The sequence below is a fragment of the Vanacampus margaritifer genome, chromosome 13 (genome assembly GCF_051991255.1).
Source record: "Vanacampus margaritifer isolate UIUO_Vmar chromosome 13, RoL_Vmar_1.0, whole genome shotgun sequence".
Lineage (NCBI taxonomy): Eukaryota > Metazoa > Chordata > Actinopteri > Syngnathiformes > Syngnathidae > Vanacampus > Vanacampus margaritifer.
In genome coordinates, this window is record NC_135444.1 from 21,702,296 (window position 1) to 21,716,614 (window position 14,319).

At 40.7% G+C, this 14,319-nt stretch overlaps 2 protein-coding genes across 2 annotated transcripts; both read left to right on the forward strand.

Annotated features, from left to right (window-relative positions):
• Nucleotides 1–571: 571 nt before the first annotated feature.
• LOC144063107 (uncharacterized) lies at nt 572–3,543 on the forward strand. The gene is made up of 4 exons (XM_077585088.1): nt 572–1,076; nt 1,360–1,572; nt 1,721–2,035; nt 3,008–3,543. Exons 1-4 carry the CDS (start codon nt 887–889, stop codon nt 3,340–3,342), a joined length of 1,053 nt encoding a protein of 350 aa, XP_077441214.1. The 5' UTR covers nt 572–886; the 3' UTR covers nt 3,343–3,543.
• A 135-nt stretch (nt 3,544–3,678) lies between these two features.
• Nucleotides 3,679–5,822, forward strand: LOC144063108 (uncharacterized). The gene is made up of 2 exons (XM_077585089.1): nt 3,679–4,253; nt 4,396–5,822. Exons 1-2 carry the CDS (start codon nt 4,061–4,063, stop codon nt 5,208–5,210), a joined length of 1,008 nt encoding a protein of 335 aa, XP_077441215.1. The 5' UTR covers nt 3,679–4,060; the 3' UTR covers nt 5,211–5,822.
• The last annotated feature ends 8,497 nt before the right edge of the window (nt 5,823–14,319 follow it).

The following is a 14,319-nucleotide window of genomic DNA, read 5'->3' on the forward strand; positions in this document are numbered from 1 at the left end:
GGTGTGTACTGATAACGATTTGAAAAAAGTGGTATTGAAAATCCCTAATATGCAGTATTTTCTGTATTTTATATACATTTTATTCCTGCAATTTTGGGTTTGTGTTCAAAAATACATATCATAATATGTTAAAAATGTGTTTTGGATTATTATGTTTGTCCTGAATGTCATTCCAAATCCACAAAAATTTATTAGGCTTACTCACATTGTACTAAAGGGCAGTATAAGACCCGGTGTAACGCATGTCTGCCATGTAGTGGTGATTAGTGATATTACGACCTAAAACTACAGTCGACCCTTGTATCTTCACAGTTCAGCACCCACAGATGCGCATGTTCTCTCCTTTTTGTGTGTGGAAAATGAGTCATTCTAGTTTGTCTCTTTAAATTCCTTTGATGTTTTATCATGTTTTTTATACAATAATCTTATTTCTTTTTTTATTGTATACATGTAACATTATTATTATTACTATTTTATGAATTTCGCTCGTAAGTCAGGCTACCATTGTACAGTTATTGATGGAGTCTCAAATGTGTCCTAGCGGTGGCGCTAATGCTCCCGATGTCTGTTTACCACCGCCTAAACAAGGTAATGAAGAAGTGGACCGCTGATAACTGAGCAGAATGCAGATATACATGAGCATATAAACTTATTAATTTACATCTATGAGCAGGGCGCTACAGCAACAGCACTTATTTGGTTTGATACATTTTGCTTCTATCAGCACATGTGTTTATAGAAAAACACTTTTACGTATTTCTAATATAAACTCGTTAAAGTGGACGCTGACGACGTTAGCTTAGCTTGCTCGCAGCAAACAGACGGAGACGCTAAGGTTAGCATCCTATAGCTTAGCAGCGAGCCAACTTTGTCGTGTAGAAAAAAAATGCGTAAAGTTCGACTTCTGAGAACGTTGGTGAAGCAGCGGCTAAACGTGGCCGTCGAAGAGATATTTGAACTGTTTGAGAGGACGATAGCAGAGTTTGAGGAGGAACTTCGTTGTGGCAAAGAGGAGAATGAGCGAGGACAAGGCAAACTGCTGGACGCGATGCCCCGCGGTCCATCACACGAAGCAGGTTTGTTTATTTTATTTTTTTCCCACTACCCTTTGCAATTTATTTTTTGACAGACCAGCATGGGGACAACATAAATGGTGATGTGATAATTCAGGGCCAGCAACTACGAAATATATACAATTCGCGTAATTCCAATATTTGTTACATGTTGATTTATTCCCATAAGTGTATTATCTTCATTGTGTAGCGTTTTCCTTGGATAGACCGCTTCCACTAGTCAATACATTATTTTTTGTTTGTTTTATGCACTGACACACTACTGTGTCTTCCTTGTGTGGTGCAGATGTGTGGCAGGTGTTGGCGGAGAACCGAGAAGAAGAAGAAGAGGTTCCCTCTGAGCAGCAGGAGGAGCCAGCAGAACTCTCCCACATTAAAGAGGAAGAGGATCAGGTGTGCAGAAGCCGGCATGGGGAGCAGCTTCAGGGGATGGAGGAGGAGGCCGATGTCAATACTGTGCCACGGACCAGCGTTTTTGTGAAGCGTGAAGATGACAAAGGTCAGTCCTCACAGCTTCATCACACTCAAAGTGAGGAGAAGTTTAGTCAACACTTTGAAGATGTCCACTAAATATGGACAAACATATTACAGTATTAATATTTGATTTCTGATAGTAATAAAGATTTTCTTTCACCTCTATGTGAAAGAGGACATGTGGAACAATCAGGACGGGGAGCGACTTCAACAGGCGGAAGAGGCCGATGTGATCACGTTCACACTGACTGGCGTCCATGTGAAGAGTGAAGAGGATGAAGGTCAGTCTTCACGGCTTCATCACAATCCAAATGAGAAATTCAGTCAACACACGGCAACGGAAGCTGTTGGAGAAAGCTGCGACGAGCCCCACTCGCAAGCAGACAGCTTTGCTTCACTGTCAGACACGGACATGATGCCGCACTCGTCCGACATCGATCAGATCGACGACCCCAGAGAACCTTTGGAGACTAATGAGCAGTCGAAAGGTGATACAACACATCACACTGACATCAAACACGGTGGAGAGAAACCTTTTCCTTGCTCGGTTTGCCATAAAAGATTCTCCTCTAAGAGTTGTATGAGTAGACACATGTTAATACACACGGGAGACAAAGCATATTCCTGTTGCGTTTGTGAGAAACGATTCCATGATACATTTGACATGAAAAAACACATGAGAAGACACACAGAGGTGAAACCCTTTTCTTGTTCAGTTTGTACTAAAGGTTTCCATTTTGGATTTGAATTGAAAATGCACACAAGCACACACACTGGCGAGAAACCGTTCACTTGTCCGGTGTGTGCTCAAGGTTTAACGCGCAGGTCGTATTTTATCAAACACACGAGAACGCACACGGACAACAAAACCTTTTACTTGTCCGGTTTGCGCTAAAGGTTTAACGCGCAGGTCGTATCTGAGACAACGCATGAGATCGCACTTCCTGCTCCAGCTCCTCAAATCCACGAGTGACGACAGAAGCTGACTGTCCTGAATGCGGCAAAATGTTTGCCAGGAAAGGACATTTGAAAAAATCACAAGCTGATGCACAGCAGGGCTGGGAAAAAAAAGTCGACTTTAAAAATGGGTGGACTGAAAATGTCTGCCTCGAAGCTCCGCCTGAACCATGTTTGCGCTGCCGTCCATGTTTCTACATGGACCTTTTTTGCATTTGCACACAGTGGACATGAAGTTATTGAGCTCATTGTAGCTAACAGGTAGCTAGCTCCACTTGTTTACTCTTGTTAAAACATCATCTGTGAGTGACTTTTAAGATACTATTGCATGTGTCATGTAGATATAATGATGTGTTTGTGAACTAAATGGTTGTGTGTTTGTTTACTTTGGTAAAAATGGTCATCGCTAGTGCGCTAATGCTAATCCAGATTGCTAACAGTTTAGGCTAATTTTGTTGGTGTTTAAAGTATATAAAGGGAATATATTGAATTGTCTTTTCAAGGAATGACATCAAAAGGAGCTGAGATAGCAAGGAGATATCGGGAACGTCGAGATGCCGACCCGGACCGAAGAAAAAAGTATCTCGAGAAAGAACGGGACAAATGGAAAAAACAAAGAGAGACTGGGAAGAAGAAGAGCGTCCATGAGCTCAGTGAGATAGAAAAGTGGGCCTTAAGAAAGAAATGGAGAGAGGCCAAAAGTCAAGCCAGGGCTAGAAACAGGACCAGTGCTTTGCTACAATCGGAAACGCCATCCAATTCGCTTGCAGCTGTGGAGTTTCCTGAAAATCATCCTGCGCCAGGTTCGATTATTGGAAGTTTAGCTGATGAGATTTGATTGATTTGAGCTGGAACAAACAAGAGGGAATTAAGCTCTTAAATGTCAATGTAAAGTGAGCTCTTGTATATTTTAACTTAAAAATACACCGGTGAAAAAACGGTAAAAATATTTGTAGTTATTTATTATAGTATTTATTGTCTTTTATGTTTTGTCATCTTTTTTTCTATGAAAATAAATTATTCTCCCAAGTGAGCATAATCTTTTGTGTGATTCCTTTACGGACAAATAAGGGCCAAATATTATTGTTTGAAAGTTTGACCAGATAGATCATACAGTGTTTGTTTAAGAAAGATATTTCTTTTGTTATGTTTTGTATTTGTGCTAACATCCATCGCTGCATTTTTTTTGATAATCAATCTAGCTGTCTCCTTATGTATGCCAGTTGGTGGCGGTAATACACATTAAACGTATTTGCCAAACGCCATTAAACACCAACAGAAGAAGAAGAAGAATGCGGAAGTACAGTAATCCACACAGTGGTCACTGAGCGAGAGAGCGCACCCGAGTAGAACCTAATCTCGCTTCCCTCCCTCGTTCTTGTTGCATTTGTTTTTCGCGCACTACATACGACTGACGTGTGGCACAAGACAAAAACAATCGCGGCGTTTGACCTTAAACTCGTCGAAGCGAACGATCGTACAGACGGTAGCTTAGCTTGCTAGCGTTCAAATTAGCTTCACGTCACAAAGCAGCGAGCTAGCGCTATCGTGGCAAAATGTGTAAAGTCACCATATTGAGAGAATTAATGAAGCGGCGACTAAACCTCGCCGTGGAGGAAATTTACCAACTTTTTGAAAGAACCATCATGGAGTACGAGGAGGAACTTAGTCGAACAAAGGAGGAGAAAGAGCGACAAGGCCAACTGCTGGGCGCCGTTTTAAAGTCTAATGGTGGCATACAGCAGGCAGGTTGGTGGACTTGTTTTTACTACTATTTAACACCATTTATACCATAATGTATTATACTATATTACGTTTGGGTCTAACTTAGTAGGTCTATCCAATACATGGTTTTGGTTAATGATGTTTTTCTGCCCTTTGCGTGTTACAGATATGCAGCAGGTCTTGATAAGTCAAGAAGAGGAGCCGGTGACAGGGCAACCCTTCATCAAAAAGGAAGAAGATGACGTGTGGAACAGTCAGGATGTGGAACAGCCTCAATGGCCAGAGGTGGCGGCGGTGGAGGAGGACGAGGAGGTTGATAACGCGTTCACCAACGAAGCTCACAATGAGCAAAGATGCTCGGATCCCGAAAGCACCTTCGCCCCACTATCAGACGTAGAAGATGACTGTGATTACGGAAGAGAGGAGTCTTTCTCTTGCCCGTTTTGTCATAAATTATTCTCCTCCAAAGGAAATATGAAGAGACACATGAAATCACACCAACAAGCACACAAAACTTTTACCTGCTCCGTTTGTGCGGAAAGCTTCCCAACGAGAGGGCTGCTCCGATCACACCAAAGACGACACGTCGCCAACAACTCCGACAGCCAGAAGTTTGAGTGCTCTGAATGCGGGCAAGCCTTTACAAAGCTCGCCCGTTTAAACCGACACATGGCAAAGCACACGGGAGAGAAACCTTTTGCATGCTCCTTCTGCGGTAAAAAATTCACTTGGCATTACGCTTTGAAAAGGCACATGAGGTCACACTCGAGCAGGGAACACTTCTCGTGTCCGGTGTGCGCCAAAGGCTTCACCACGAAATGGTACATCGCAGTGCACATGAGAACGCACACCGGCGAGAAACCCTTCCAGTGCAACGTGTGTCAGAAACAATTTCATTTTAAGAATGGCTTTAAGAAGCACACTTGCGTCGTGGACAACCAAAATGCAGGAAATGAAGACGAAGGACGGCTGGCAAACTGACTTTGTAATAATGCCGATTATTGAATTGATGTGAAACATTGCTTTGAAATTGAAATTCCTTGTTGTAAGTGAGATTTTTTTATTCTAAACAGTTGGGATGTAATGATATCCAAACATTACGATATATCGTGATATCGTAACAATACGACAATTAGCATTGTACTGAGAGGATTGGTACCAGAACCCAAGCCGCTACTCCTCCACGTTGAGAGGAACCAGTTGAGGTGGCTCGGGCATCTGGTTCGGATGCCTCCTGGACGCCTCCCTGGGGAGGTGTTCCGGGCATGTCCTACCGACGAGAGGCCCCGGGGACGACCCAGGACACGCTGGAGAGACTATGTCTCTCGGCTGTCCTGGGAACGCCTTGGGGTCCCGTCGGAGGAGCTGGGTGAAGTGGCTGGGGAGAGGGAAGTCTGGGCTTCCCTGCTAAAGCTGCTGCCCCCGCGACCCGACCCCGGATAAGCGGAAGAAGACGGACGGACGGACGGACATTGTACCGAGAGGAGGGTGCCGACAAAAAAGATTAAAAAAAAAAAACATTGTGTAAAATTTTACAGTATTGTAAAATTTTTGTTTTTGTACATAACTGACATAAACAGGCTTGACAAGTCATTTTATTGTCATGTGTTCCTATTGAATTAGTGGCGAAAAGTATAATGGTCTATGACCATGTAGTTCACAATGCTTTGTTTGACTCAATGGGGAGAGAAGTTTTTTTTTGTTAGTTTTTTTTGACGGATGTGACTGCTTTTAATATTGTAACATGACAGCAACAATATTACAGCACTTTTAATATTGAGACGAATCAACGACATCGCATCTTGTTACGTCTCCACGAAACAGTTTTAATGCCAAATTCTTGTTTAAAGAGTTTTACAAAAACAAATTTGAGATTTTTTTTTTTTTTTTTGGGGAACAGGTGTAAATGACTGTCGTACTGTTATCTAAATCCCGTATCCCACCGAGGGGCGAATGTTAGACTTATTGTCAAGGTTCGTTCAAGTTCGCAAAGTTCTCTAAATGTGTTTAATATTTTTTCTTGTTGCAAACCATTAAAACATTAAACGAGCATTATTAGCGTATGTTGCGACCTTGAACGAACCCTGAGTTGACATGAACATTCACGAGCTTCGCAAATGTTGGCTCCTCGGTGGGATTTTTGCGATGTTTTTTAGATCGGTGTACAAATTTAGGTTACATCGGACAAAAGGTAGAAAAATCTGGCGAAAAATGGACAAGATGAGAAAATTTAGAAAAAACAAGCTAATTTGACACCGAATGGACACAAAAAAATTGCATATTAAATGCATTTAGAAAGTAGATGTAATGTGATTATATATTAAAGTAATTAATATTTTTTTTTGACAGTTCAAATTAAACTACATAATACATGTTTCTACTTAATTATTGTATTAAATGTATTTCCGTTATTATGAGCACAATTGTTTTTTTAGGGGCGGGGGTCATTTTTTCAGAAATATATATATATATATATATATATATATATATATAAATTCAATGCAGATTTTTCAACTTTTTTAAATTTTATTTTTTTAATGCATGTTAAGTTTAAAACTCACAAAAACATGGATTGGTGCAAAGTACGGAGTATGCCCCAAATATATGTTATGTATATAAAATTAATAGAAAATATTTTCATAACTTAAAATATTAAACATTAATTTACATATTTTAAACGTATTCATTTCTAAATTGTATTTCCTGTTGAAGGGTTTTAATAAATAATGAAAAAATGAATGCAACATAGAATCACGTTAGGGCAGGATACAACCTGAAGAGGGCAGTCTTGAGCCATTAAATAAACATGGACCGGGACCCCGTATGTTGGCGCACAGTCTGTAGCAGAGCTCGGACTTAATATTAAACAACATAATGTACAGTATGGCAAACATCCCTATTGGGGAAAATACATGGGATTTAAAATGATGTGACACAAATTGCTTTTATTTAATGTACCGTACACAATGTTGTTCCAATTTCAAAACATTGGATCCCGTTGGGAAAATAATGCAAAGTGAATCGTTTTCTTTCAACCCGTCCGTCACCATCGTAAAGTCTTTATTAACTGCACAAACAATGCTTTGAGGGACAATTTGATATCCTTAACTGCCAATCATCTAAAATGCAGTCAAGCTTCCACAGGATGAAGTTATACTCCCAACAACGTGAACCTCAAATCGGTGCTGTGTATCTCCGCTCTACTCTCTTTTTTCATGACTCAGCATCTTTTCACTCGACATGTTTAATTCGCACCTGACCTCACGAGGCAGGGTGTGTGACTTTAACCTAAAAAAAACAGGAAGTGGCAGCAAATATTCCCCCACGAAGGCTCTCATCTGTCCTCACTTAACTCGGCCTGACTGGATCTTGTTGATTGAGGCCCAAATTGTTGTGGCCATAACGGACTAATTGCCCATTTGCAGATAACAGGAAACTGTCTCGAACCTCGGGGTAAAAACAGTGGCTCCGCATCGACCACCCAATCACTCACTCTCACTTTCTTTTTCTGCCCGGGGGACACCTTGCGAGACAAATTAGCCGCAGCATTTTGTAAAACTCAATTACGGGTATGTAATTTTAGAAATGTGAAGTAAACACACTTGATTGGGACGGGATAAAGGCAAATTAAAACAAAAAACAACGCATTAACAATGACGAATAAATGCCTTCAATTTAAAACGGGCATTTGATGGGAAATGTACTTTTTTAATTGCTTGCAAAAACATCTTTGGAGTGACTGCCCACTCGTCAAATGTTAACCAGTTAACAGCCAAGGACACGCCCATTGACTGACGCCCACGTCACTCACCAGGCACGCATTCAAAGTCACAGATACTACAGTGTAGAACGTGAGGATGGTGCCCCCAGGTAGACAAAAAAATAATACCTGCACCTCCCACGCACTTTGCTATTGTATTATGTGTTATTGTTGTTTAATAATAATAATAACAAATATCTGATTGCTCGGTGGGATCATCGGTATAATATTGAAAAATATTTGAGCTTTTGTGAGTCAGAAAATGCCTTTATGAGCAAGTAACCGTGGTTTTCAAAAGTGTTATTTGGTTTTGCATAGTTAGGAAATCAAACGATGATGTCATTGGCAAAACTGAGCTTGTTGATTTAGACAAACAGCCTCAAAGAAATCAATTATGAGCAAGAACACATGAAGAGCTTTGTTAAAGAGCGCTTCAATTGCATTGCAATAAAATCAATTTGTTGTTCATGTTTGTCGAGTATCTGGCGTCAAGTGTCCAGATAACATGACAAATGTTCCTTTGCCGATTTTCAATCCCTTTTCATCTCACTGACGGCTGCAAATGAGCGAAACTGGCCTGCCGTCCCGCCCCAAAATTAATAGCCGAGCTAGGTTACAACTGCGCCACGTTGACAGGAATCTTATTTCCAACATCCTGCGACAGATTTCCTGAGGTATCGGTAACATACGACACGACTACAAATCATCTGTACCTTTGAAACGTGATACCAACTGTTGTGCTGCTCCTTTTGACCCCGCGGCGTATTAATATGACAACTGCTGTATATTTTGCTTTTTTTTTTAAATTTTTTTTAGGTGAAGCTATAAAACAGATTCCTATTTGGAATATGAAATTGAATGCAGTTGTTTTTAAATGCATCTTTGACTCTGGTCCTTCGACAACGTATCGACAACCTGGACTATTAATGGCCCCGCATTCCATTTGGGTTTAGTTGAGCCTCTTCATCCGGGACGCAAACTCGGAAGGCTCCTAGTGAAAGCTCATAAAAGTAATGAAAGTCATTACCTTTAAGATTAAACTTCCTGCCAGTGAGGATCTTTAATCTCGGAGTAAAATTGCCCTGTGAGGAGAATGTAACTGGCTACAGACGTTTTATGAGTGCTGCGCCTCCCTGGCTTAAAGGTTATTGCTGAAGTGATTTGTGGCAGGGAGGGGGGTGGGGGGGGGAGTGCTTGGACCCCCTATGCACGACCTTAAAAACACACCATCTTTCAAAGGTGTAGTCAAAGTTTATGGTGAAAAAAATGCAGGGACGTTGCAGTATTAAAAAGGAAAAACAAACATGCTGTTTTAATCTCTTTACGTTGTATTTTTTTTTTTTTGAAAAGCAGCCGCTGACATTCTGTCACGGGGAAGTCCCAACGGACGAGGTCAGACGCCACAGTGGCAGCGGAGGGATTGGAGCTGACTGCCCTCTGAAATATTTATGCTTTTCTTGCTGTGTGATTGTATGATTTTTGACAGCGGCCGCGACCCCCTCCAGACCCCCACGCCCACATATATAAACTCATAGACCCATAAGTGGGATTCTTGTTTTGGTGTTTCGGCATCCCGAGGCAAGGACCCATGCTCAGTTATCTACGTTTGCACCGTTTTAAGTGTAGTATCACAACACCAGTGGTTATGTTAGATTGTTTTTTTTTTTTGTCCAATCAGATTTCAGCCTCTGTGTCGCCATGTCAAGCTAATCTGTAGCGCTATCTGATATAAGTCAAGATATCACTTTATACTACTACGTAGCCTGCATTATGATCCAAAGTGATGACAGCGGCCAGCTAGTCAGCAGCTAGCTACCAAATGTTTGCACGCAATGTTAGCAATCGGGAACACTTCCTGTACTTTGATAAACAAGTGGCGACTAATGAAATAATACTCATAAATTAAAGTGCAATTGGAATTACATTTGATTACCATGTGTATAGTAGCTAACTATAAGTTACCACTGTACTTAGTTTGATCACAATTGATGCCGTGTTCGCCAGCTAACTGTTTGTAAGTTAGCTTGGAGCACGCAACGCTAGCAGATAATGTTAGCTATGGAATACAGTGCCTTGACTTTGATGACATGGGATGGGACTAATATATGGCAGCTAGCCAAGCAGCAGCTATTTATCAAATAGACCTTTTGGCTTTTTTTGTTCTTTATTGTGTGTGTGTGTGTGTGTGTTTTTTTTTTCTTTCTTTCTTTCTTGTGTCTTGTTCGACAGCACGGTTCTGTTTTGTGTGCTCAGTTTGAATTGGATGTTGGTCTTTGACTTAATAAAGAAAGCAAAGGAAAACAACTGTGTGAGTGCTGGCAGCTAATGTTAGCAATTGGCGACACTTCCTGTACTTTGAAAACAAGTTAAGGGCCACCGCTAACTATTGACCAGCTAATGTTAGCAGTTGACTACACTGTACATTGATCACAAGTGACAACTAACGAAATCAACTAACCGTTTGTAAGTTAGCTTGTAGTACTTGGTGCTATCAGATAATGCGAGCTATGGAATACAGTGACTTTGATGACATGAGACAACTACAGCAGCGTGCCAGTTGGCGGCTAACTAGCGAGCCATCTAATGTCAGCAGCTAACATTGGCCTGCCTGCGGATGCTTATGTGCCAAAGTTGTATTTGATCTCCCTCTACCTGCTCAACTTGGCAGCGCATCCAAAATAATCACAGATTGCTGGAGGCGGCCGCGGTAGCTCACGGTAATAATGTAGTCGGAGCACATTGGCCGCCGCTAACTTGCAACGCGCCGATGAGCTCTCTTTCACACACTGTGAATCATTCTCCTGCGATTCATTCTTTTAAATTTTTTATGTCGCTGGCTGCTGCTGCTTTTCGGAAAGGATTGATCACATTTTTTGGGAGTGCAAGTGTAAATAACCAAACAATTCACCACAGCGAGGAAAGAGATTATTGATTAAATAGAGCATGGGAAGACAACATGCCCAATCAGTTATTCATTACATAGTGTTGTGGCAATGTTACTTTAATAACCACTGGAAAATTCTGACTAGTCTTTTATTGCTTATGAGAAGAGGAGAGATTGCCTAGAGTAGAATCCAGAGGTGAGGGACTTTTTATTTTATTTTATTTATTTATTTTTTCTGGAGGTGAGGGACTTGAGTCAGACTTCAATATTAGTATTTAGGAATTGTTTTACTAAAATGTATGACTGTAACTGGATCTATGTATTCTCTGAACCTCACTAGGGTCAGAGGTCAAAGCAGTAGTACAATAGTGGCACATAGTATTTGGTTGTTATCGACAAAGGAAAAGTTAGATGGAAAAATCTGTCAATTATGCCCACTTCCGTGCCCTCAAAAAGTGATCACAAGGCTGGCTTGAAAACCACAAAGACACAGCGATGAGCCACTTGCTACTATTTTTTCGCCTAACCATATCATCCGCACATTAATTTGTCTCGTCACACAGGAGATTCGGCTAATGCTATTGGTCGCGCTCATCAAGAGCACCAAACAATGTTGTTTTTTCTCAATAGGCCTTCACGAAGTTGCTAAAATAAGAAAAAACATGCGGATCCGCTTGAACCTTTATGTGGACTTCGAACTACTGCTCCTCTGCATCGAGAGGAGCCGTGAGGTGGCTAGGGGTTCTGTTAAAGATACCTCTTGGTTGGTGATGTGTTTTTGGTAACGTCACTGGGCCCAAAGACACGTTGGAAAGTCTCCTGGCTGGCCTGCAGGCAACGTCTCGAGCTTTCCCCGGTAGATTTGGACGAAGTGGTTTGGGGTGAAAGGAAGTCTGCGATTCCCTTCTTAAGCTGCTGCCTCGATTTGACACCAGGTCAGTGACAGAAAATGAATAGACGAATGACCAGTGGGCTATTGAAGTGGAGCTCTCGGCACCATGTTGGTGACCCCTGCTCTAATCGGTCATTATAGGTCACATAATAGAATGTACAGAAATGAATCTATGACTGTTTACATTTTACATCAGTGACCTATTTAAGGTCTCCCCTCCCGGCATGTTTTTGTCACATTAAAAAGTGCCTTCCCCATCGGGGCTGTTTCACTCTTTCTGACTTTCTTTCACTTTTATGCTGCTCGGGCCTAATGCCTGCCTACTCCGACACTGCGAGCGGGATGAAAGTAAAAGAACGAGACACTTATTTATTTATTTATTGCCATCACACAAACTTTGACAGAAGATAAAACAGCCCAAGTTCTTTTGTTGAATCATGGCTCAAAGTTTCGTTCTGCGCAAGGGGGCGGCAAAGAGAATAATAAAGGTTCATGGTGGAATTCAGGAAAACCTTTAGGGGAAACTAAATATTAGAGTGGTGTCAGCTACGGATGATGGCGCGTACGCACGCGCTGTGGCGTTAGCGAGACGGGATAAGTTACGAGGATATCGGGATGTGCGGAAGAGACGTAAGCGACAAAGACTGTGATGACAACGCGATTCTGCCGATACTGTTACATGGAATGAAAACAGCTTTATGGGGATTTATATGGCCAGTTTCAGTCCATTGTTGGTTTGCATCGCCCTCAACAGCCTGATAGTGTCGTTTCTCGGCCGCAGTAAACATGATGAAACGTATGGCGGGGGGGAGAAAGACAGCTCTTTCCCAAAGGAGTTTACCAAAGTTCAGCCGCTAGAATATTGATGTGGCGTTCTCTAGAGCAGGGCTTCGAAAACTTTTGGGGGCCAGGGACCTCTGACGGGGGAGAAATGTTTGGAAAGACCCCCCTCCGTCATATTATGGCCGCTAATTATCATACTTGAATGAAGTATTGTAATTCAATCATGGTCAGAATTAACGCTTGCTCAAAATGCTCACACGCAGACGAACCGAATGAGGACAAGCAGTATAGAAAGAAAATGGATGGCTGAAAGTGTCAAACATTAAATTGAAGTATATTGCCAGAAGAAAAGAAATGACGGTGAAGGTCACCATCCCTCAAATCTAGCAGTCAAAATCACCTTCAGTTTGACTTTTGTTCGACTGTAATTTACATCAATCCATTTTTTTTGGTGCTCATCTTATAAGTTACAGTGATACAGCAAGTTGTGGTTATAGATAATGATTTTCCCAGTTTGAAAATAATCTAATCCATTGTGAGTTTATAAAATTGAAATGTCAATATGAACGAATGCTTTTGGTGTTTTTGTTAAAATGTTACAGTCATCATTTTGGCCTTTGTGTTATGAAACAGGTTGAATATTTTTTTAAGGTACTGTAGTTACAACAGTGACCTCTACTGGCTGAAGTAGTTCCTGACTGGTGAAAAACTGAGATACTAATTACCACTACATTTAATAAGAATTTAAAAATAATATTTGGTATTTTTATTTGAAAAAAAAAGTTGTAATGTTATGAGAGTAAAGTGAATTTTTTTGAAGAAAAGATACGTTTTTTTTTGTTTTTTTATTAGCAAGACATAGTCTTCATCGTAGAAAAGTCATAATTTTCCCAAAAATTAAAGATAAATATTTGAATATGATATTAGAGTCAAAGTTTAACAAGCAAATATTATTCTTGCAATATTGCGGGTTTTTTTCTGGAAAATCTGCTTTAATTCTAAAAAAAACAAACACTTTTTTTGTCCAAAAATAAATAAATAAATAAATAAATAAATAAATAAATAGAGCTTCATTCCTGTAACAATACGCCTCTTGTCCTTAAAAAAAAACAAAACAACTTTATTCATGCTAGGATATCAGATTTCTGTGATAACACATAAAAGAATAACATCAGCGGTTTTAATTAGCCCAAAGCTAAAACAAGGAAGACTAATTGGATTATTATGTTTGTTTTGCTTCAATTTGATCAAGTTATGCAAAATGGGAAAATGCCTCTCAGCATCACAATGTTAATCAATAACACCATCACTTCATTTTGAGATCATAACGTTTATTTCAGGAGCCCGAACTGGCTTGTTGAGAATAGTCCAACAGAGCGTAGCTGCATCCCGGACAAAGCCATAAAGTATTCGCTCTGGATGTAAACACTCCCTGGACACACACAGATGGAAAACTCCTCATGCACTTAATCTCTCTCCGAACCAGGTGTTGCTTCTCATGCAAGACGCACACAAGCGTCTGCTTTGAGCAAAAGAGAAATAAGGAAGCGTTTACATTCTTGTTAACAGGGTGTCCTCTATTGACATTGTTTTAAGAGGACGGGAAAAAAAACCCACGTAATGTTTGTTATTAAAAAAAAACTGCAGTAAAGCTCCGAGGTCAATTTGACCCGTGGGGGGTATGTTGCGGAGGTTGCAAGTAGAAGAAAACAAACTCATTCCGTCACTCATCTATTATTAAGTTTTATATACTTACAATTTCAGTATAATT

Excerpts from the sequence above, each read along its gene's own strand:
- LOC144063107 (XM_077585088.1), top strand. The coding sequence starts at position 887 with ATGCGTAAAGTTCGACTTCTGAGAACGTTGGTGAAGCAGCGGCTAAAC. Across the intron at positions 1,077-1,359 it reads CGGTCCATCACACGAAGCAG|ATGTGTGGCAGGTGTTGGCG; the intron begins GTTTGTTTATTT and ends TGTGTGGTGCAG. Across the intron at positions 2,036-3,007 it reads GACTAATGAGCAGTCGAAAG|GAATGACATCAAAAGGAGCT; the intron begins GTGATACAACAC and ends TGTCTTTTCAAG.
- LOC144063108 (XM_077585089.1), top strand. The coding sequence starts at position 4,061 with ATGTGTAAAGTCACCATATTGAGAGAATTAATGAAGCGGCGACTAAAC. Across the intron at positions 4,254-4,395 it reads TGGTGGCATACAGCAGGCAG|ATATGCAGCAGGTCTTGATA; the intron begins GTTGGTGGACTT and ends TGCGTGTTACAG.